Raw genomic sequence first — 21,540 nt, 5'->3', positions numbered from 1 at the left:
TCCTAGGTTTGACTGAGAGCGATGTTGAAAGTCCTGTGTTTAAGGGATAGCTCTTCACTCAAATTATGTTTTGATTCCTCTAATATATTTTTACAACTTTCATTTTATGTATTTGTGTTTATTCTCAAAAATGAAAATTATATTTTTCACGGTTGAGTATGTTGCTTATTAAAACATACTTTCATATTGCCATCCGCTGTATTAATGTGTGGTTCCTTTATGTTTGGCTCTCTGATTGTTTTCTGTTCTACTGTATTCAGTGACTTGACAGATTTGGCTTGTACAGTAGATGGCGCTCTAGCATCATCACAGCCACAACCCATCCTCTGGGCTGGGAAAGGTAGTTGAACGTCCTAGCAACTGCTTGGGCGTCCACCACGTCCTTTATCGGCTCCCGTGATTTCAGCGGCACCGGGGCACACCGACAACTTTCACAAGATGCAGTCGGAGGATGCACGCTATCTGAAACGGTAGGTAAAGCCAAACAAAGTGACTGACTGTCAATCTGAAATTAACACTAAATTAGCTAACGTTAACTAGGCCAGCCAGCTAGCTAGCTACTAAGCTAGCTTGTCAAACAATGAATCCGCCTAGCCGGAGCCAGCTACGTTTGCGTTGCTCCAAATGAAACATGATGTGCTGAAACTCAACCAACGACGTAGCTAGCTAGCTGGATCAGTAGCATTGTGCTAGTTCAGGACCATACATATTTAGGTAACTGTCGTTTACATCTTGTCCACAGCTTACTGCTGTTGTTGGCTTGTTTATCTTTATTTAGTTGTGACACTTATGCAAAGAGCAGCCCAGAGAGGATGGAGGGAGTGCATAGGTTACATTGACGTAGAAGTTGCCATTATAACGTTACCATAGGGGACATATACATATAATAATAATAATAATAATAATAATAATAAATTGTTGTTGTGAGTGCAGCAAGGTGCGCGGCGGGAGCCTGGAGGTCCATCCTACGGAAAAGGCACTGGTGGTTCAGTATGAAGTTGAGGCGAGCATCCTCGGAGAGGGCGGAGATGAGATGCTGGGGGACCGCAAGGAGTGTCAGAAGATGTGAGCACAGTTGTCTGCTATAAATATTAACGGGGTTATACAGTATCATGCTTGTATGAACTGCTGTCACTGGTATGAACGTTTGAAATGCCTCTAGTATACTGTGAACAATCATGGTTATGTTTTTAATCTGAATTTAGTATAATAGCTCAGCCAAGCCAGATCAACTGGCTTGATAAATCTAAATCTGTTTTTCTTTCTACCTTATTTTCCTCTCCTCATCTCTTCTTGCATCACCTCCTTCCCTCCTCTCTCCTTCCCTCCCTCCCTCCTCTCTTCTCCTCCCCATTGTCTCTCCCTACTCTCCTCTCTCCTCCCCCCTGCCTCCTCTACCTCCTCCCATCCTCCCCCTCTGCTATCCTCCCTCCCCAGTATCCGTCTGAGAAGCCTGTGCTCCAGCACAGACATCGCAGCGCTGGCCAGGAAGGTGGTGGAGGAGTGTAAACTCATCCACTCCTCCAAGCTGGCGGAGGTGGAGCAGCTGCTCTTCTATCTGCAGAACAGGAAGTCCTCTGGGAGAGGTGAGTGCCGGTGTGAACCGTCCCCCCTGACAGCATGACTTGACAGCTGAAGTTCCACCAGGTCACTCTGCGTCTTTTTTTTGTGTGGAACGAACGTTATCAACGGGAGTTGCGTGAAATGTAATCATGATTTAGGGTCTGACTGCACATGAGGGCGCCCCGCCGTGTAGTGAAGGCTAATTGGGATGCCGGGAAATTTCAACTAAACAGCGGAAGAAGACAAAAAAATGAAGCGACCAAAGCGCAGTCCGGCGTGGGACATTCTTATCAATTAATCGACTATCGTTTGTTAAGGTTAACAGTTATCGATTAATGAAATTCCTTGAAATTTGCAACCCTAATTTCCAGTGATAGAGGGCTGATGAACAGCAGTGGGTGATATAGCGTTGTATGAATAGCGCTCAGGATTAGAGGGAGGTGAGAGGCTAAGCTAACCCTCTGTCTCTCCCATCTCTGAGCAGCTGAGAAGAAAGAGAAGACGGTGGTGAAGCCCAGAGATCTAACACCGTTCGAAGGGATGGAGGTGAGCTCATGTGCTGGGCTGAGCATATGTGCATGTGCAATGTGTGGAGGTGGTCAATTTGGTAATTAACTCATTTGTGTGTGTGCGCGCTCATATACTGTGTGTGTGTGTAGCTGGATGAGGAGGCCAACATTAACAAGGTGGATGAGTACGTGGAGTTGCTGTATGATGGAATCCCAGAGAAGGTCAGGGGAGCTACACTCCTGCTGCAGCTGGCCCGTAACCCTGACAACCTGGAGGAACTCCTGCACAGCGGTAAGATTCCACAACGATGATGTCACTTCCTGCATGTGTCGTAACTCCCTCTCTATAGCTTCCCTGTTAGTATACCTGTACATGTATGGTATATGTTTGTAAAGAAAACGTCTTCCCTTCTCTAGCACTGTGAGTGCTGGTGTCGCTTGTTCTTATTGAGGGCATTACTGACGATGATTGGGATGTACAGTCGGTTCGCTTAATCTAGACAAATGTACTTAAGTCGCTTTGGATAAAAGCGTCGGCTAAATGACTAAAATGTAAATGTACCTAGACACAGGTGATGAGGCTGGTAGTTAACACTGGGCTTTGTGTGTGTGTGTGTGCGTGTGCGTGTGTTTGTGGGTGTAGAGACGGCCCTGGGTGCCCTGGCCAGAGTTCTGAGGGAGGACTGGAAGCAGAGTGTTGAGCTGGCCACCACCATCATCTATGTCTTCTTTTGCTTCTCAAGGTAACCGTCGTGCACACGCACGCACACACACACACACACACACACACACACACACACACACACACACACACACACACACACACACACACACACTGTTCCCTCCTCTCTCTGTCTGTGTTCCAGTTTCTCCCAGTTCCATGGGCTGGTGACCCACTATAAGATCGGCGCTCTGTGTATGAGCGTGATGGAGCATGAGCTGAAGAGGTACGACCTGTGGCAGGATGAGCTGCAGAAGAAAAACAAGGCTTATATCCTTTAATTGATTAATTGGCCGGCTAATTGATTGAGCTATTATGATTGAGTGACATTCTTCAACATTGGCGTGCTACGCGCACACACCCTACATGAACACGCTAAGATCATATGTGTCCTTGACTTGCTGCACGTGAGGAGGACCCTGACAACGCCAGTCTGAGGAAGGAGCAGGAGAAGACCCACAGGAAGTACCAGGGCCTGCTGGTCAAACAGGAACAGCTGCTCAGAGGTAAGAGACCAGAAGATCACATATCCTCAACCAGATAACCTGAACCAGACAGCCACATAACTATAACTAATCAGAAAGTCAATTAACCCTAACCAGTTAACCCGATATGTTAATCAGCGGAATAGATAGAGAATATACATAGATAATATACATAATAGATCAAATTAAATTACAAGAAAAATAAATAAATACAGTATGCATAAATATAGGATACATACATACAGTCTGTATAGATATATGTATAATTATACTCCATGTAAACTACTTAATCTGACAACCACATAACCATAACCGGCTACCCCTGCTGCGGAGACACATACCTAATGTCATCTCTTTTTGTCCTGAAGAATGGAGCCTACAACCTCCGTTCTCAGGACTTTCTTCACTTTGCTGTTCCCAATGTCAGAACGGAGTTGGGAAGGAAGGCTTTTAAGTTCTCTGCTCCAACTTCATGGTTTAAACTGCAGTTGGAGATCAAACTTCAAAGCCTGGTGTCTTTGAACATTTTCAAATCCATGATTAATCCTATTGTATCCTAACTGAATTACTACTGTTTTTAATCTGTATGTTGTGTATTTGTGTCTATGAAACTGTATGTGCTGCCTATCTTGGCCAGGTCTCCCTTGCAAAAGAGATCTTTGATCTCAATGGGACAAATCTGGTTAAACAATGCTTAAAAAAACAACAACAGCCAGTCATCTGAGAGGTCTGCATTAGCTGGTGTGCCAGATTTATCATCCTCCTGCTCCTGAGTGTTAATTTGGGTGTCTTTCCACCTCCTCTACCCCCCCCCCCCCTCCCTCCTCCAAGTCTCTCTGTACCTGCTGTTGAACCTGGCTGAGGACACACGGACGGAGCTCAAGATGAGGAACAAGAACATCGTCCACCTGCTGGTGAAGGTCCTGGAGCGGGACAACGAGGAGCTGCTGGTGCTGGTGGTCTCCTTCCTCAAGAAGCTCAGCATCTTCCTGGAGAACAAGAACGACATGGTGAGACCGCGAGGGAGGAGAGGGCAGAGAGGGAAGGATCAGCAAGGGCTAAGGAGACTCTGGGAGGGAGGACAGTGATCGGAGAGGGAGGGAGGGATGGGAGGAAGAGAAGACTGTAAATAATGATGAGCCTTCCTGTCATATTGGCTGCCTGTCAGGCGGAGGTGGACACCATCGAGCGATTGGCCAGGCTAGTACCATGTGACCACGAGGACTTGTTGAACCTGACCCTGCGTCTGCTCCTCAACCTGTCCTTCGACACGGGCCTTCGGAGCAAGATGGTGGAGGCTGGTCTGCTGCCCAAACTCACCAGCCTGCTGGGTACTACACTACACTGCTAGTGTACACAGTATATGTGTGTGTGTGCGCATGTGTGTGTGTTCGTGTGCTCGGTCTCTAGCGTTAGTCTCTTTATGGTGGTGATGATGGTTGTGTATCACATGTTGTGTCTGTGCTGATGTTGTGTGTGTGTGTGTGTGTGTGTGTGTGTGTGTGTGTGTGTGTGTGTTGTGATCCCCAGGTGATGAGAGCCATAAGCAGGTAGCCATGTGTATCCTTTACCACCTCAGTGTTGACGACCCCTTCAAGGCCATGTTCGCCTACACAGACTGCATTCCTCAGGTAACACACACACAAACACTCTCCAGCATACTGTAGGTACTACAACACTGGCACGTTGGCTACATCATCATTAACTGCTGTTATTTTATTGGCTGTAGCTAATGCTAAATGCTAGTGACTGAGGATCAGTAGCTAATGCTAAATGCTAGTGGTTGAGGGTTATTAGCTAATGCTAAATGCTAGTGGTTGAGGGTTATTAGCTAATGCTAAATGCTAGTGGTTGAGGGTCAGTAGCTAATGCTAAATGCTAGTGGTTGAGGATTAGTAGCTAATGCTAAATGCTAGTGGTTGAGGGTCAGTAGCAAATGCTAAATGCTAGTGGTTTCGTTTGGTGCCTGCAGCTAAATTCTACTTACTGTGTTGGTATGTAGTTGATGAAGATGGTGTTTGAGCACAGAGAGGAGCGCATCGAAGCTGAACTCATTTCCTTCTGCATCAACCTGGCAGCAAACAAGAAGAACGCACAGCTCATGTGTGAAGGTACCACGCTTACACACACGCAAACATGCACGCACACACACACACGCAAACACACGCGCACACACACACGCAAACACACGCGCAAACACACACAAAAACACTCACACACACATTCACACTGCATGTCCCTCCCGTGCACAAGTCTGTAGTAACCGCAAACTTTCTAATGTGTGTGTGCATGCGTGTGTGTGTGTGTGTGTGTGTGCGTGTCAGGTCATGGGCTGAAGATGCTGATGAAGAGGGCCCTGAAGCTGAAGGATCCTCTACTGATGAAGATGATCAGGAACATCTCACAGCACGACGGACCCTCCAAACACCTCTTTATTGTGAGTCCTGACTTAACCCAACCCAGAAACCTAACCCAACCCCTATGAACCCTGAACCCCGACCCTCACTCCTCCATATCTAGCTCCAACCCCGATGTCACATGTAATTCTGGTGTAGGTATGTATACATGTGTAAGTTATTGATTATTCCACTATGTTTAATAATCAATGGCCTAATTAAAGGAGAATGCTAGTTTTTGACAACCTGGACCTTATTTACGGCATATTATAAGAAGTTTTACTCACGAGATAACTTTGGTGTAATTCGGAGGCCTGTAGAAGAAATTTAAAATCCAGCGCGAGCCAAGTATATCCATGTAATGGCGGCGGACGGGGCACTGAGAATGCAGCTTCTAAAAAAATCTATTTTCTGCCGCGAAACGGTCCAGGTTGTCAAAAACGAGCATTCTCCTATCTCCTTTAAACATGAACAAATTTAATTTTACATTAATGAAGTTGCAAAGTTGCATGCAAGTGTTCTTGGGAACTGCAAGGGCGTCTTCATTGTGAGAGACAGAGCTCACTTCTCCCTGACAAATGTGGACAGACTTGAGTTCCTTTCTCATAATATGAAAAGACTTCAGCATTCTTCGGCCTGCTACTGTGTTAATAAACACAATGTTGTTCAGTGTCCTTGCTGGTTGTTCCGACACATTCTGAATCATTAGACTGCTGCTTATGCCGTTACAGGCAGCTGTTGCAGCTCGCTCTCTGTGGGGCTTGTAAAATGTAAAAAAACAAACATGTAAAACGCTTTATTTTTCTTTATTAAGGGTCGATCGACTAGTCGCTTGAACTAGGGACCATTAGTCGAGCAGGAAAATCTTTTAATCATCCCCGTGGGGGAAATTTGGGAGTCAGCAGTGGAAAAGATACAGCAGCAGTGGGAATAAAAGTACAGCGGAATAGATAGAGAATATACATAGATAATTTACATAATTGATCAAATTACAAGAAAAAAAAAATACAGTATGCATAAATATAGGATACATACATACAGTCTGTATAGTATATGTATAATAATACTCAATGTAAACTACTATATTGTGTGTGTGTGTGTGTGTGTGTGTGTGTGTGTGTGTGTGTGTGTGTGTGTGTGTGTGTGTGTGTGTGTGTGTGTGTGTGTGTGTGTGTGTGTGCGCGCGCGCGCGCGTGTGTGTGTTGCCAGGACTATGTGGGCGACCTGGCGGCCCAGATCAGCCCTGAGGAAGAGGAGGAGTTTGTGATCGAGTGTCTGGGAACGCTGGCCAACCTCACCATCCCTGACCTGGACTGGGACCTGGTCCTCCGGGAGTACAACCTGGTGCCCTACCTCAAAGACCGCCTCAAACCAGGTGTGCTTGTGTCTCCAGAAAGAAAGTTCTCTTATAGGAGGCTTCACTGACTTCACTTCACTGGGATGTACAGTTGGTTCACTTACTCTTGATAAATGTACCTATGTACTTTAGATAAAAGCGTCTGCTAAATTACTAAAATATAAATCAAAATGATTCACTTGCTTTAGTTCTGAGAGCCAATAAGAGTGTGTGTGTGTGTGCGTGTGCGTGTGTGTGCAGGCTCAGCAGAGGACGACCTCATCCTGGAGGTGGTGATTATGATCGGAACCGTCTCCATGGACGACTCCTGCGCCGCCATGTTGGCGAAGTCTGGAATCATCCCAGCCATCATCGAACTGCTCAACGGTAACACATTAACACACACACACACACACACCCCGAAACACACACATATATTCTCTCATTCACAGACTCACATTCTCCCAGACAATTGAACACATTCTCAATAAACTCCTGTTTAATTCTCATTGACATCCTGTTTGTTGTTTGTTTGTATGTTTGTTTGCTTGCTTGTTTGTTTTCCTGTTGCAGCCCAGCAGGAGGACGATGAGTTTGTGTGTCAGATCGTCTACGTGTTCTACCAGATGGTGTTCCACCAGGCCACACGAGACGTCATCATCAAACACACCCGTATCCTACACACACACACCTGCTCACACACATGGCTACACATGCAACACACACACACTCACCTCTCCATTAGCTAAGGTAAGTGAATAGTGCTTGTAGTCTCCGCTAACCCCGCCCCTCCCAGCTGAGCCACAGTGTTTCCCTAACCCCGCCACTCCAGAGGCGCCCGCCTACCTCATCGACCTGATGCACGACAAGAATGCCGAGATCAAGAAGGTTTGCGACAACACGCTGGACATCATCGCTGTGAGTCACACGCACACACACACACCCTCACACACACACACACACACACACACACACACACACACACACAGACACACACAGACACACACACACAAACACACACACACGGGTGGAGACAGGAAGGCATATAAATTCACATCTCTGCCATGTGTGACTAATTTCTGGGTGTATTTGTTCGTGTGTGTGTGCTGTGTGTGTGTGCGCCTACCATTTGTGCGCGTGTATGTGTGTGTGTTTGCGCAATGCCTTTGTGTGTGTCTTGTGTTGCGTGTGTTTGCATGCGGGGTTTTTGTACGCATGCGTGCGTGTGCTTCTGTGTGCGTGTGTGTGTGCGTGCCTGAGTGTGCGCGTGTGTGTGCGTGCGTGTTTGTGTGTGTGTGTGTGTAGGAGTATGACGACGAGTGGGGCAGGAAGATCCAGAGCGAGAAGTTCCGCTGGCACAACTCCCAGTGGCTGGAGATGGTGGAGAGCAGACAGGCCGAGGAGGCGGAGCCGTACCTCTACGGAGACGACGCCCACATGGACGGACCCGACCTGTTCTACAGCACCGGTATACACACACACACACACACACACACACACACACACATGCACACACACACACACACATGCACACACAAACACACACACATACATACATACACACACACACACACACACACACACACACACACACACACACACACTCATGCATCCCACAAATATACGCACATCACAACATCGACCAACATCGCACATACATTTACACACCGTTCTCACACATATTAATTTGTGCATCCAGGACAAAAAAAAAGTCAAAAAATGTCACATGGTGATGTGGTCAATGAGAGCCTCTGTGAACGTGTGCTTGTGCGTGCGTATATAGATGGCATCACCCCAGCAGATGGCGCCGTCAGTCCAGACTTTTTCAGCGACCTCCACGGACAGAACGGAGACTCCCACTCTGGGTGAGTTATGGCGCGCTCCATTTGGCGAGAGACCGATAACGAGGTCACCCACGAGGTCACCGCGTCACAGTAGACACCGACAACAGCTCGGAACAAAGACGTTAGCTAGGGTTGTTTGCCAAACCAGTAACGTACTACGCGATATTTTGCGCATACAAAAGAGGAAGCGAACATGTCCTCAGAAACAGACAGAAATGCTAATAAAACAGGATTACAAAAATTTTACTTAGTCACACAGGGAGCTGCCATCTTGTTCATGGCTTCCAGAGCGAACTGGGGGTAGGGGCGAGCGTTACGAGTTCAGGAGTGGAGAAAGCAAATCGGAAGGGCGTTCCAGTTACAACTGCGAGTAGTACCTCGTAAATCACGACTTCACGGTCCAAATGGACCGCAGCATTAGACACTACTTCCACTGTCCCTTCCCACCCCTCCTCTCTCATCCATTCCTCTCCTACCCTCTGCTTTCATTAGCTTCCTGGTTAACTTGTTCTGTGTGTTCACCTACTTGCTGTGTGTGTGTGTGTGTGTGTGTGTGTGTGTGTGTGTGTGTGTGTGTGTGTGTGTGTGTGTGTGTGTGTGTGTGTGTGTGTGTGTGTGTGTGTGTGTGTGTGCGCGCGTGTGTGCCTGCGTGTTTCTGTGTCTCCAGTGATCCTGATGGGTTTGACCAAACGACATCATCTCCAGGGAGACCGGCTACAGCCTATGGCTTCAGACCCGACGAACAGTTCTACTACCAATACAGCAACTCCAGATGAACACATACACACACACACACACACACACACACACACACACACACACACACACTGTTACACACACACACATGCATGCACAGGCCTGCAGGCCAGCACACACACAAACATGCTTATACGCATGCTCACTATTGTTACTATTTACTAAAACAGGATTTAAAACACTTTAACTTTTTAAGTTACCTTTTTTTATGTGGCATCCACAGATTAACTAACCAGTCATGTAATTTGCTATAGGAAAGCACGGCTCTTCTAAATACACTGTACTTTTAAGTTGTTAACCACACCTAACTTATATAAGATAATCACATATTTATACTACCTAAGAGGACTAGTTATCATCATGTATACGTTAACCAGATAGATGGGTTAATCATGTGTGTAGCTAGTTGAACTGTAAGCCAGACAGTATTGCATATCAGCTGTATGTGTGTGTTTCTGTATAGATTGTTCTGGTGAGTGCTGCCATCAGAGATGCCTGTTCAATTCAGCTGGAGTAGACAGGCAACAGCCTGTTGAGCGAGTGGACTGGTACAGTGTTTCAGATGTACGTGCACTAAATTAAAATTCTGCACCAGGGAGAAACGTTAGAAGCCCATTGCTCTGGACCAGGTCAAGCCCACGGGATACGTCTGTCCAAGTCTGTTTCCCAGAATGCAGCGCTGCGAGTTCTGGAGCGTGGCTTGAAGCGTGATGCTGTGCACTTTGGGCTCATGACAAAGGATGGCCAGAGGTGTGCAGATTTGCACAATCTTCCCTAAACCCTCCACTACACAACTGGTTATAATGAAACTGATGACTATAGCCTTATTTCCACTGTCGTGCCGAACCGATACCGTGCTCAAACCGCGCCGCTCCGGACCCGTGGGAACGGTTACAGTGTCTGTTTCCACCTCTCAGGCTGTTGCGTTCCACCGAATGTTGTTATTGTCGGTTGCCATGGTAGTTTGTTTTGTTTTTTCACATTTCTACTAAAGAACGGTTCTGCTTCACTCAGTACGGTTAGACAACCGTGCCATGGGAACGGTTCTGCGAACGGTTCTGGGCCCAACCGGTCCCATGTGGAAACACCGTCGGAACGGTTACCCTGCGTGCTCAGAACGGTTCGGCACGACAGTGGAAATAAGGCTTATGTTGAAGACTCTGAAGAGTCAGGGTTATGGTCAGCCCTTCACTAGTTGTACCTTAATCAGGGCTAGCTGGTGAAAGAGGCTTGTTTCAATGACGTCCTCTTTAAATAAATGGAAATAGAATCCAGTCAGCATGAGGGTTGGAGACAGCCTTTTAGGTTTTATTGACTTTCTATTGTCAGCTATGAGACTTGGGTGTCAGTCCAGTTTACTGCTGTTGCTTGGTGATGGGCATCATTGTCTTAACTGGACAGTTTATGTTGCTGCATCTCTTTTATCAATGTCTTTATAAATAACTTGTACAACGGAAGCTGGTCCTCTAGACGTGAGGACTCTGTGTCTGTGGACGTTTGTCCCAATAAAAGAATTGTTCCTTTAAAACTGACTGACTATTTTCCTGTCCTCACCAAGTCATTCAGACAAGCAGACAGAATTTTCTCCTTGAGAAATTTATTTAGAAAATGCAGGTAACAAAAAGCATAGGTTTGATACATAGCTAGAATAATGTTAAGGAATAATTATAATTTGAACAGTAAAAAATTTAATGAAGGATTTTCTGGCCAGAAATGGTGTACAATGACAAGTTAGGCTCACATTTCCTGAGCTCTATCCCTTCTAGAAATTAAACGTGGCCGCTGCCAACTGCCATTTCACACAAAACCACTTCATTTAACCACCCCACACAGGCAGAAGATACATCAAAGGTGTCATCTGCACCTGCAAATATCATATACATGCTTAAGTGTCCATGTGGACTGACAGACATAGGAAAGACCAGACCTTAAAACACACTCAACACCACATTACCATCAGAAATAATGTAACATCTAGTCCTGTGGTGGTACATTTTAACAATGCTAAACACAATACCTCCACACTCAGATATATAGGAACTGAGATCATAAAACATCCACGCAGAGGGGGAGACATCAGCTCAGTGCTCCTCAAATGAGAACTGTTTTGGACACATACTCTGGGCACCTTGGCTCCCAAAGGTCTGAAGAGTTTGATTAGACCACTCCTGTGTTCTGTTGTCTGCTACATCTCTAAAACAAGTCGATATATCTCTGAAACAAGTATAGTATGATGGCTTTTTAGTCTGAGCCCTTAATTGATATGCAAACTATTAGAGATAAAGTTGTATGTACCCTTTTTACCTTGTATATTTATGTACTGTGAATATATATGTAGCCTACTCAGCCTTATCAGTCGGTATACTGTATATGAGATGTATTATTGGCTACTAAGTGATCAAACTAGGCAGTGCTGCTTCCAAGGGGGCACCAGGGCTGAGTTCAGCCCAGACAAAACGTACCAAAACCTTTATTGAAATGGATCAGGTGGTGCGTTGAATCTCTCTGCTGATTGGGTTAGTGGAAACTGTAGCAAAACGGTGCGCACAGTTTTTCAGTTTGAACATGGCCCAGGTTAGGCTGTGCCGTTGCCACGGGGACACCTGTACACTAGGTCCTCCACCTCGATGACCTCCACCACCAAGTCTCTGATTTGCTTCACACTGTCCAATGGGAGCTCTGGCTCCTCCCCCTCCGCTGGCCCCTCCCCCTCCACACCATCCTGGACCATGCCACTACCTCCTACAGGGGTGTCTGTTTCCACCGTACCACTTCCTGCTTCTACAAGGGTGTCAGATTGGACCGTACCAGTAGCTTGTACAGCGGCATCTAACTGGACTGTACCACTACCATCTACAGGGGTGTTATCCTGGGTCGTACCACAAGCCGCTTCTACAGAGGTGTCATCCTGGATTGCACCACTACTAACTGCTACTGGGGTGTCATCCTGGACCGTACCACTGTCTTCTACATTGGCATCTTCCTGGACTGTACCAATAACTTCTACAGGGGTGTCTGACTGGATCGTACCACTAGCTTCTACAGGGGTGTCATCCTGGACCTTACCACTGTCTTCTACAGGGGTGTCAGATTGAACAGTACCACTGAGCTGCGTTTCAGGTTGGGCTGCAGGAGGGTTAAGGTAGACTGCTCGGTCAGTAGCCAGCCTGTGACCAGCAGGGGGAGCTGTATTAGGCAAGGCTGCAGCACAGAGGGACGCCAGACTGTCTGTCACTGTGTGGATGACATCACATCCTGTAGGGATGACCTCACATCCTGTAGGAATGACCTCACATCCTGTAGGAATGACCTCACATCCTGTAGCAATGACCTCACATCCTAAAGAGACAGAGAAGGAGGCTGCAGGAGCCTCGGGATCAGGTGGAGACTCGGTGTGGGAGGCAGGGGGTGAGGTCGCGGGCGACACATCAGACTCAAGGGAGGCAGGGTTGAGGTTGGGATCAGAGCTAGGGTCAGGGTTGAGGTCGGGGTAAGGGTTAGATGACACCTCACACTCAGGGGAAGCAAGAGGGGAGGCCAGTTGCACCTTCGAATCAGGGGACGCAGGGCTGGGGTCAAGGCTAGGGTCAGGGTTGGGGTCAAGGCTAGGGTCAGGGCTGGAATTAGGTTCAGATGAAAGCTCAGATTTGGGAGAGGCAGGGGAGGAGGCAGGTTTGGGGTCAGGGTCTGTGAGGTGGGACAAGCTGTTGTGACTGGCCGCCTGATCGGAACCGTCCACCTGAAGCTGGTTCTTCTTCTCACTTGCTGCTTCCAAAACCACTGGAGAAGAGAGAGAGAGAGAGAGAGAGGAGAGTCAAGACCAGTCACCCAGGGAGACAGAGAGACGGACGGAGGAGGAGAGAGAGAGGGAAGGATGAGGTATGGAATGATGATAGAGAGAGGGAGACAGATGGAGGTACAGAAGAAAGGGAATGATCATAAATCAGCTTAGCAGTTACAGTTCAATCTTAACAGACAATATACAGTAGCTACTTCATTGATTCTGTTGCAATGATTACAGTCCTCCAGACCATATCCCAGTAGATGGCAGTAAACCAACCTTCAGCGTTAGACTGAGTCCAGAACACTAAAAGCAATTAGCTCACTTAAGATCGACAGAGCCAAAGAGATGGAACCTCTGCTCGCCTTTACAAAGCTAATTAATCTATACTTTTCCCACAATTCCCAAGGAGTATTTCCAAATGCCTGGAAGTCAGGTGAGGAAGGCAAATCTGGCGACCCATAGGATATTTGTAATCACAGACCCATCAGTATTTTGCCTGTAGTGGGTCTCAGACCACCTGAACGCTCTTTCCCCTACATCCCATGCAGTTTGGCTTTAGAGATAACCACTCCACACAGACGACTGTTTGTGCACTCCTCTGTATATGTTCTTAGCCAATAGACAAACATGTTCCAGGAGCTTGCTCGATCGTCTCGTTGTGAGATGTCAGGGAAGAATTTTTACAGCTCACTTTTCTGGCCCCAGGGTGAAACTGTTTTTTTGCTTCCATCTGGAATATGAAGGGGTGGGATCTATGCCCTCCCTCCCATTGTTCTCTGTAAAGCACATTGTGTTGCCTCTGTGTATGAAATGCGCTATACAAATAAAGTTTGATTTGATTTGTTTTTCCCTGGGTTAGGGTGGCGTTTTTGGGGCAGTGTTTCTGGACCTCAAGAAACACTTGATGCCGTCAACAATAAGGTTCTCGTTGCTAAGCTAGAGTATCCTCCTTTAACATGTGGCCAGGGACTGCAGATAAAAACCAGCCATGTTTTGGCTTAATTCTTGCTATTTAGTTTAGTGCAATGTCTATTAATGTGCGCTGTCTCCGTTCAATAACACAAGGATACGGATGCCAGAGAGAGAGGGATCAAGGTACAGAATGAAAGGTCAATAGAGAGAGAGAGAGAGAGAGAGAGAGAGAGAGGGGGGGGGGGGGGGTGGAGAGAGGACTGTACCTTTGTTGATCTCCTTGGTGAGGATGTTCAGTAGAATGTCTTCATAGACGTTCTCCACCTGGATGAAGCTGCTGTAGTCGGAGAAGATGAACTGCTCAAACCGCGGCAGGTCCTGGAAGCACAGGTATAGACTGTATCACAACCTCATTCACTAGAATACAACACACTACCTACTAGAATACACACTACCTACTAGGAACACCAGCGACATGCAGGATATAACAGCTGGATGTACTTGTATGTACTCAGTGCTCAATTCTAATGATTCTGTCTCTTGGGTTTAGAGACGGGAGGTCACGTACGGGTTTGCAGGTCGGCGCTAGGTTCCTCCTGAGCGCAGGAAGCGTGATGTCGACCAGAGCTTCCTGTAAGATCCTCCTCCGCGTCACGCTGCTGTCATAGTCGTACAGCTAAGACCACAACAGACATGTCAGTTATACAGCTAACACCACAACACCACAGACATGTCAGTATAGAGTTGCAAGACAACATCAAGTCTGTCATACATCTGCTACAGGAAGTTCAGATTCAAATTCTGAAAACGTTATTGTCCATTAAATTAACATCCTACAACATGATCATGTAAATGGCCAGGTCTGATAGAGGCTGGGACAGGAGTTGAGGAGTAGTGAGTGACTGAGGCGTCCCAGGTCTTGTTAGTGTGAGCGTGTCACCTTGAGCACGCGGAGCTTGGCCTTCTCCACAGAGGAGCCCAGCTGGGCTGACTGCTCTGCTACCGCTGACTGGACCAGCTGCTCAAAGGTGTGCACGGCGTTCTCCATCAACTGCACACGCACGCACACACACACACGCACACATACACACACACACAGATCAACATTTCACCTAGTACTGTGTAGTTAATACTGTAGCCTATAATCTGTCTGTCTGTCTGCCTGCCTGTCTGCCTGTCTGTGTCTGCCTGCCTGCCTGCCTCCTCTAAGCACGTAGTGATCCAGACCTGCTGCATGTCTATCTGTCTGTCTGTCTGCCTGCCTGTCTGCCTGCCTGTCTGCCTGTCCTCCTTTCAGCCGTAGTGATCCAGACCTGCTGCATGTCTATCAGTGTGCTGTGGACGAGGTGTCGGGCGTTGGAGTATCTGAAGCGCTGGCGCAGCTCCACACATCTCTCCTGCAGGTCCTCCACCGTCCGGTAGCACTCCTCCAGATGGGCACAGCGCAGAGGAGCCAGGGCCTGGGGGTAGGGTTAGGGGTGTGTGTGTGTGTGTGTGTGTGTGTGTGTGTGTGAGAGAGGGAGGGCGGGGGGGCACGTAGAGGGACAACATATCAAGACCTTATTCTCTAGATATAGAAGACACCACCTACTGTTAACATGTGCAACACAAGCATGATGAACAGGATAAAACACACAGGATAAAAGTAAGGTGTGTCATTACCCCCCCCCCCCCCACACACACACACACACACACACTCACTCCCTCCCTCCCTCCCTCCCTCTCACCTTGCTGACCTGTCCCGGCTCATCCCCCAGGGCCAGGCAGACGGAGGTCATCCCGGCCTCCAGGTGGCGCCGCAGCCCTAGGAAGCCCCCGCTGACCCCTCCCATCAGCTCCTCCAGCAGGGAGGCCAGGCAGGGAACCACCCGCTCACTGCACAGCTGCTCCGCTGGGACACACACACACTCTGAGACACACACACACACACACACACACACAGCACACACATCACACACACAGAGCACATAGTGTTAACACACACACACACACACACACACACACACACACAGGGAACATAGTGCTTACACACACACAAACACACACACACACTCTCTGAGGAACACACAGACACACACGCTCTCTGAGGAACACTCATACAGAGTGCATACTGTTAACACACACGCACACACACTCTGAGAAACACACACGCACTCACACACACAAATGTTGTCGAGAGAACCCACTGTTTCCAGAGTAAACTAGCTACTACCACAATGTGGTGTGTGTGCATACTGTAGTATTCTTTCCTTCTAACCTGTCAGTTTGTCCTGGAGGAAGGTCCGGGAGGCCAGGATCTGGTCCAGGTTGGATCGGACCAGCGCCTGATTGGTCTGTGCCGTCTGGCGACACTCCTCCTTCAGAGCCTCCAGCCCCTCCTTCAGCTGTTCCAGGACCAGCCCATAGGCTGCATGCACCACCTGACCCAGCCACCAGAGGGCAGAGGGTAGCACACAGGAAAAAGTGTCACTGTGTGTGTGTCTGTGTGTGTGTACAATGTCTCAGAGGACTTATAACTGGCCCCCCACATCCATGTCAAGGCAACAGCCACATATGGTGGCACAGTCACCTGCTAACACCTGCAGGAGCCTGGCAAAACCTCCTGGATCTACAACAACTCTGACAACAGCAACACTGGACTGGATTAAAACTTCAAGGAAAACGTGCATGTCTTCCCTCTGCTGGTCACTCTTGTCTCTCACTCATTCTTCAAAAACACTGCGCTCAATGAGGACATTGTCACATTCACAGTAAACGCTGGACTACAAGCCCCTCCCACCAGACTCAACCTGCTATCTGCTTTCCTACTCAGGCTCACACTGCTGAACAGGTCACTGAGTCAATATCACACATCTTGAATGGCTGTTATGCTTACAAAGGACAATAGTGGAATACTAGTGTTACTTACAGTAGTGAAGGGAAGGACATATCTAATTTTCCAACCTCAGCAAGAATGTAAAAACATCCCTGTGTCAATACCTCCTGGTCCATGAATTGTGATTGTATACTGACTGCACCTTTAGTATTTGTGTTCCTGTGTGTAATTATTCTCTATGTGGACATAAATAAACTCTTAAAATATATGTGTGTGTGTGGTGTGTGTGTGTGAGAGAGAGAGAGAGAGGAAGTGGGGTGACTTACGGACATCCAAACTCTCCTCCTCTCTGCCTTCTTGCCCCTCAGTTTAGGCAACAGCTCTGTCTGCAGGGAGGGCAACAGCTCCTCCATCACCAGGTTAGACAGCACCTACACACACACACACACACACACACACACACACAGGCAGCTTCTTACACATTCACACATGCACAGTAGTCACGTGTGTGTCTGTGTTACAGTTACATTAGACAATTTTATCCAAAGCGACTTTTATCCAAAGCGACTTGCGTGCGTGCGTGTGCATATGTGTGTACCTGCAGGTCAGAGCCCAGCTGCAGGTCCCAGGATTCATAGTGTCCCTTCTCCTGTCTGTAGAGGAGCAGAGCTCTCTGGAGGGCCAAGGCCTCGCACCGGGGGCCCCTGGACCAGCCTGGAGACGGGGAGAGAGGAAGGGAGGGATGAGGGCGCTTCGATGTCTCTCTCTGGGGGTAGAGTACTAGGGCAGCCCTCTCTATTGCTGGCAGAGTACAGAAGTTGCAAGCTGTAACCAATGCAGCGATGATGAGGTCTTTTCCTGTCAGGAAGCCAGCTGAGCACAGCAAGTATTATTAGCTGGTTGCCATGCTCACCAGAAGACAACAAAACGACTGTGTGACTCAGTCACTCACACAAAAGATTAAAACCAGGGATTTCCTACTACATATTATTGTGGGTAAGTGTCATTGCCTCCTGCTCTGGCCTCATGTGGATACTGGGTTTTTATTGGAAGGTATTCTCCTGAGCAGGGAGGAGGTCATGGGTCAAGGGTCAGGTGGTTTGGTGCTGAAGAGGAGAGGTCAATACTGAGAGACTCGGGACAGGGTCGTATGTGTGTGTGTGTGTGTGTGTCTGTGTGTGTGTGTGTGTGTGTGCAGGTGTGGAGCGGGTTTACCGAGATTCTGATGTCTGATGCAGGTGTTGAGTACAGACAGGAAGTGGTCCCGTTGGTCTTCCTGTCTGAAGCAGAAGATAATGTCGGGACTGTAGGGGAGACGCAGGAAGATGGGAATCCACCCAGCCGGCACCACTGACTGGGAGGGAGGCTCCTCCTTCACACCTACACACACACACACACACACACACATCAACATAGGTCGATACAGAAGAAACACACACACACAGTTACTCACCATTGGGGTCAGGCAAGGTCTTGTCCACCAGGGCAGTGTATGTGTTCTCTGAGATGAGCACAGAGCCCCCTGTTGGTAGCAGTGTGTGTCTGGCAGCAAGGCCTTTACTGAAACTCTGGAGTCACACAAACACACATACATCGACACACAAACACAGAAGTACACACACAAAGGAAGACATTTACTGAAGCTCGGTGAGTTCTGTGCACTCATGGTCATGTATGTAGGAGGGGAGGTCATGGGAGGTCGTGTGCATTTTTGTACCTCCTGGCTGTCATGGATTTCCACTGTATGGTTGCCCCTGACGACCACAAACCTCTCCTTCCACTTCCTGCTGTCATCATGATAATTCACACCGTCTTGATACAGCACTTCCTCAGGCCCTCTTGGCTCCTACACACACACACACACACACAGAGTAATATTTAATAGTAATATTAATCTTGTATAAAAGCATATCTGATACCATGAGAGACGCAGGATGTCCATGTGAGCAGTCGGCCACAAGCCCCACCTTTTGCGTGAGTAGCTGGCCCCGCCTCTCTCTGCGAGGCTCCACCTCCTCTTGCAGCTGCTGCAGCTGAGCCTGGCAGTACTGCTGACGGTAGTGGGGGCTGAAGTTCCTCAACTCGCCCTCCGCACGGCCTGGAGACACACACACACACACACACACACACAGGGCAAATGTGAATCCCCCACCTCGCACATAATACAGAGGGTGGGCAGCTATTCCGGTCCTGCAGCGAGCAGACCTGTTACCAGAGCCAGAGCAGAGAGAAGGCTGAGAAGCCACGGGTGGGGGATGGTATGGTGGGGGAGAGGGGGGAGAGAGAGGAGCGGTAGGGTGAGGGACGTGGTGGGGGAGGGGGGAGAGAGGGACGTGGTGGGGGGGGGGGGGGTAGATTGTCTTGGCCGGAGGTTGTGTGTATGATCTCTCTGCAGCATCTCCACCTCATCTCTCTGTTGATGTCTGCGTCTTTCCTTCCTGTAGTATCAAACACAAACAAACACAAACAAAGAGCACACACACACAAGCATGCACACACACACACACACTGGGTGTGTTTGACGGATCTGCCTAATAGCTGAGCTCAGACGGGGTCCATGATAACCTGCTCGATAGTTATAGTTGACTCTAATTGCAGTGTGAGTTCCTATGGAGCATAATGACAGGATATGCTGATGCAGATAAAAGATGGTTATATAGTCCCCACACACACACAGACAGACAGACACACACACACACACACACACACACTGTGTTCCAGACAGGTTTTAACCTGGGGTGGTGAGGGAGCTCTAGACACACGCACACGCACACGCACACGCACACGCACACGCACACGCACACGCACACGCACACGCACACACACACACACACACACACACACACACACACACACACACACACACACACACACACACACACACACACAGCTGTTCTAGGTCAGGGTCTGTAGTAGTTTCCCACTACTCCAATGATGAGATCACTATCCCTGGCCAAAGACTCAGCTGTCAGCACGCACGCACGCGCGCACACACACACACACACACACACACACACACACACACACACACACACACACACACACACACACACACTCACGCACGCACGCACGCACACACATGCACACACACCACACATACACTAACACACGTGTTTAGGAGAAGAGGGGAGCCGTGGGGAGAGGAGAGGAGATACTGTAGGAGGAGAGGAGGGAAGGAGAGAGGAGAGGAGGGGAGAGGGGGAGAGGAGGGAGGAGAAATTGGAGGAGGAGAATCTTGGGCTGACCTACTAAACAACTCAGTGTTTTTCTCATTTCTCCCCCATCTGCAAAATACATCTGTCTACACCGTTCACTCCCACAGAAGAGCGACGCAAGTCCCAGAGAGAGAGGGGGCAACAGGAAGTCCCAGATAGAGGGAGAAACAGAAAAAGAGAAGGAAACAGGATAGAGAGAGAGAGAAAGATAGAGGAGATACAGAAGTACCAGAGAGAGAGAGAGAGAGAGAGAGAGAGGGAGAAACAGAAAAAGAGAGGGAAACAGGAAGTTCTGATAGACAGAGAGGGAGACTGAAAGCACTGGAGAGAGAGAGAGAGAGAGAGAGAGAGAGAGAGGAGAGACAGAAAGTGCCAGAGAGAGGGAGGTTGGGGAAATAGAGGGTTAGAGAGAGACAGAAAGTGCCAGAGAGAGGGAGGTTGGGGAAATAGAGGGTTAGAGAGAGACAGAAAGGGAGAGATGTTGTGCGTTCTTCACAGATCTTCACCATCTTGCTGAGCATTAGCACGAGTTATGACGCAATTACATACATAGACACAAATGAAAATCCAGTAGTCTATTCTCAACAGGATATTTCCCAATATCAATTACAAGTGGCTGAGAAAAAGGCACTGATTCTAAAATAAAAGATTCCTTCCCCAAGGGCTAGTTTAGTTAGGTCTAGTTAGACTAGAACCATGGGAGGGCCCTAGACTTCAGTAAGATGCATCACTGGGAATGTAGTGCTGCATATCATCCCAGCCATACAGCTTTCTGGGACGCACTGCAATGACTTCAACTGAAAACCTCAGACAGGGGAGGCAACTCTTCCTCTCTCACACAACCCATCTCTCACTCCACAGCATATCCTATCTCCGTCAATCCTTCAGTAAATAGCTACATCACGCTGGGAAAACTGTGGTCTCAGAGTTTATAGGCTACATTTGGTTTAATATGAATAACAAAGCCTGATGTAGGCTATAATCTTTCTGTCGTTCAAAGTAGCTTAAAAACATTTCCTCCCACTTTACCTCTGATGTAGTTTGCTTTAGTCTCGTCCAGAAAACTGGAGGAAGATGCTCCCATCGTGCACGAGTGGCCTGAGCCCGGCCAGTACTCGGTGAGCAGCAGATGATAAAAATGCCGTAGTCTAGTTTAAAATTTCGACAGCCGCTCCGGTGCGTCGTGTGAGTTGACAAACGGAGC

At 48.2% G+C, this 21,540-nt stretch overlaps 2 protein-coding genes across 2 annotated transcripts; one reads left to right on the top strand and one right to left on the bottom strand.

Annotated features, from left to right (window-relative positions):
• The first annotated feature begins 363 nt into the window (after positions 1 to 363).
• On the top strand, positions 364 to 11,062 carry LOC311315908 (kinesin-associated protein 3-like). Its single transcript, XM_084446628.1, has 20 exons — positions 364 to 470; positions 934 to 1,065; positions 1,438 to 1,586; positions 2,048 to 2,109; positions 2,223 to 2,364; positions 2,716 to 2,815; positions 2,939 to 3,063; positions 3,201 to 3,299; positions 4,110 to 4,288; positions 4,447 to 4,609; positions 4,809 to 4,909; positions 5,281 to 5,389; positions 5,603 to 5,715; positions 6,884 to 7,049; positions 7,272 to 7,397; positions 7,584 to 7,682; positions 7,843 to 7,928; positions 8,316 to 8,478; positions 8,794 to 8,875; positions 9,522 to 11,062. The coding sequence occupies exons 1-20, from the start codon at positions 439 to 441 to the stop codon at positions 9,628 to 9,630; spliced, it is 2,337 nt and encodes a 778-aa protein (XP_084302754.1). The 5' UTR covers positions 364 to 438; the 3' UTR covers positions 9,631 to 11,062.
• A 228-nt stretch (positions 11,063 to 11,290) lies between these two features.
• On the bottom strand, positions 11,291 to 21,420 carry niban1b (niban apoptosis regulator 1b; the record flags this gene model as incomplete). The annotated part of the gene is made up of 15 exons (XM_084446388.1): positions 11,291 to 13,390; positions 14,573 to 14,684; positions 14,875 to 14,982; positions 15,247 to 15,357; positions 15,620 to 15,766; positions 16,034 to 16,215; positions 16,564 to 16,726; positions 17,448 to 17,552; positions 17,720 to 17,835; positions 18,132 to 18,139; positions 18,249 to 18,501; positions 18,575 to 18,689; positions 18,839 to 18,967; positions 19,089 to 19,219; positions 21,366 to 21,420. The coding sequence occupies 15 exons, from the start codon at positions 21,418 to 21,420 to the stop codon at positions 12,186 to 12,188; spliced, it is 2,940 nt and encodes a 979-aa protein (XP_084302514.1). The 3' UTR covers positions 11,291 to 12,185.
• Positions 21,421 to 21,540: the final 120 nt, after the last annotated feature.

This window comes from Borostomias antarcticus (genome assembly GCF_949987555.1).
Source record: "Borostomias antarcticus genome assembly, chromosome: 12".
Lineage (NCBI taxonomy): Eukaryota > Metazoa > Chordata > Actinopteri > Stomiiformes > Stomiidae > Borostomias > Borostomias antarcticus.
Note: the sequence above shows the minus strand (reverse complement) of the source record. Positions and strands in the feature narration are given on the sequence as shown.

Coding starts and splice junctions, on each gene's coding strand:
- LOC311315908 (XM_084446628.1), top strand. CDS start 439: ATGCAGTCGGAGGATGCACGCTATCTGAAACG. Junction 7,398..7,583: donor CATCATCGAACTGCTCAACG/GTAACACATTAA, acceptor TTCCTGTTGCAG/CCCAGCAGGAGGACGATGAG. Junction 8,876..9,521: donor AACGGAGACTCCCACTCTGG/GTGAGTTATGGC, acceptor CTGTGTCTCCAG/TGATCCTGATGGGTTTGACC.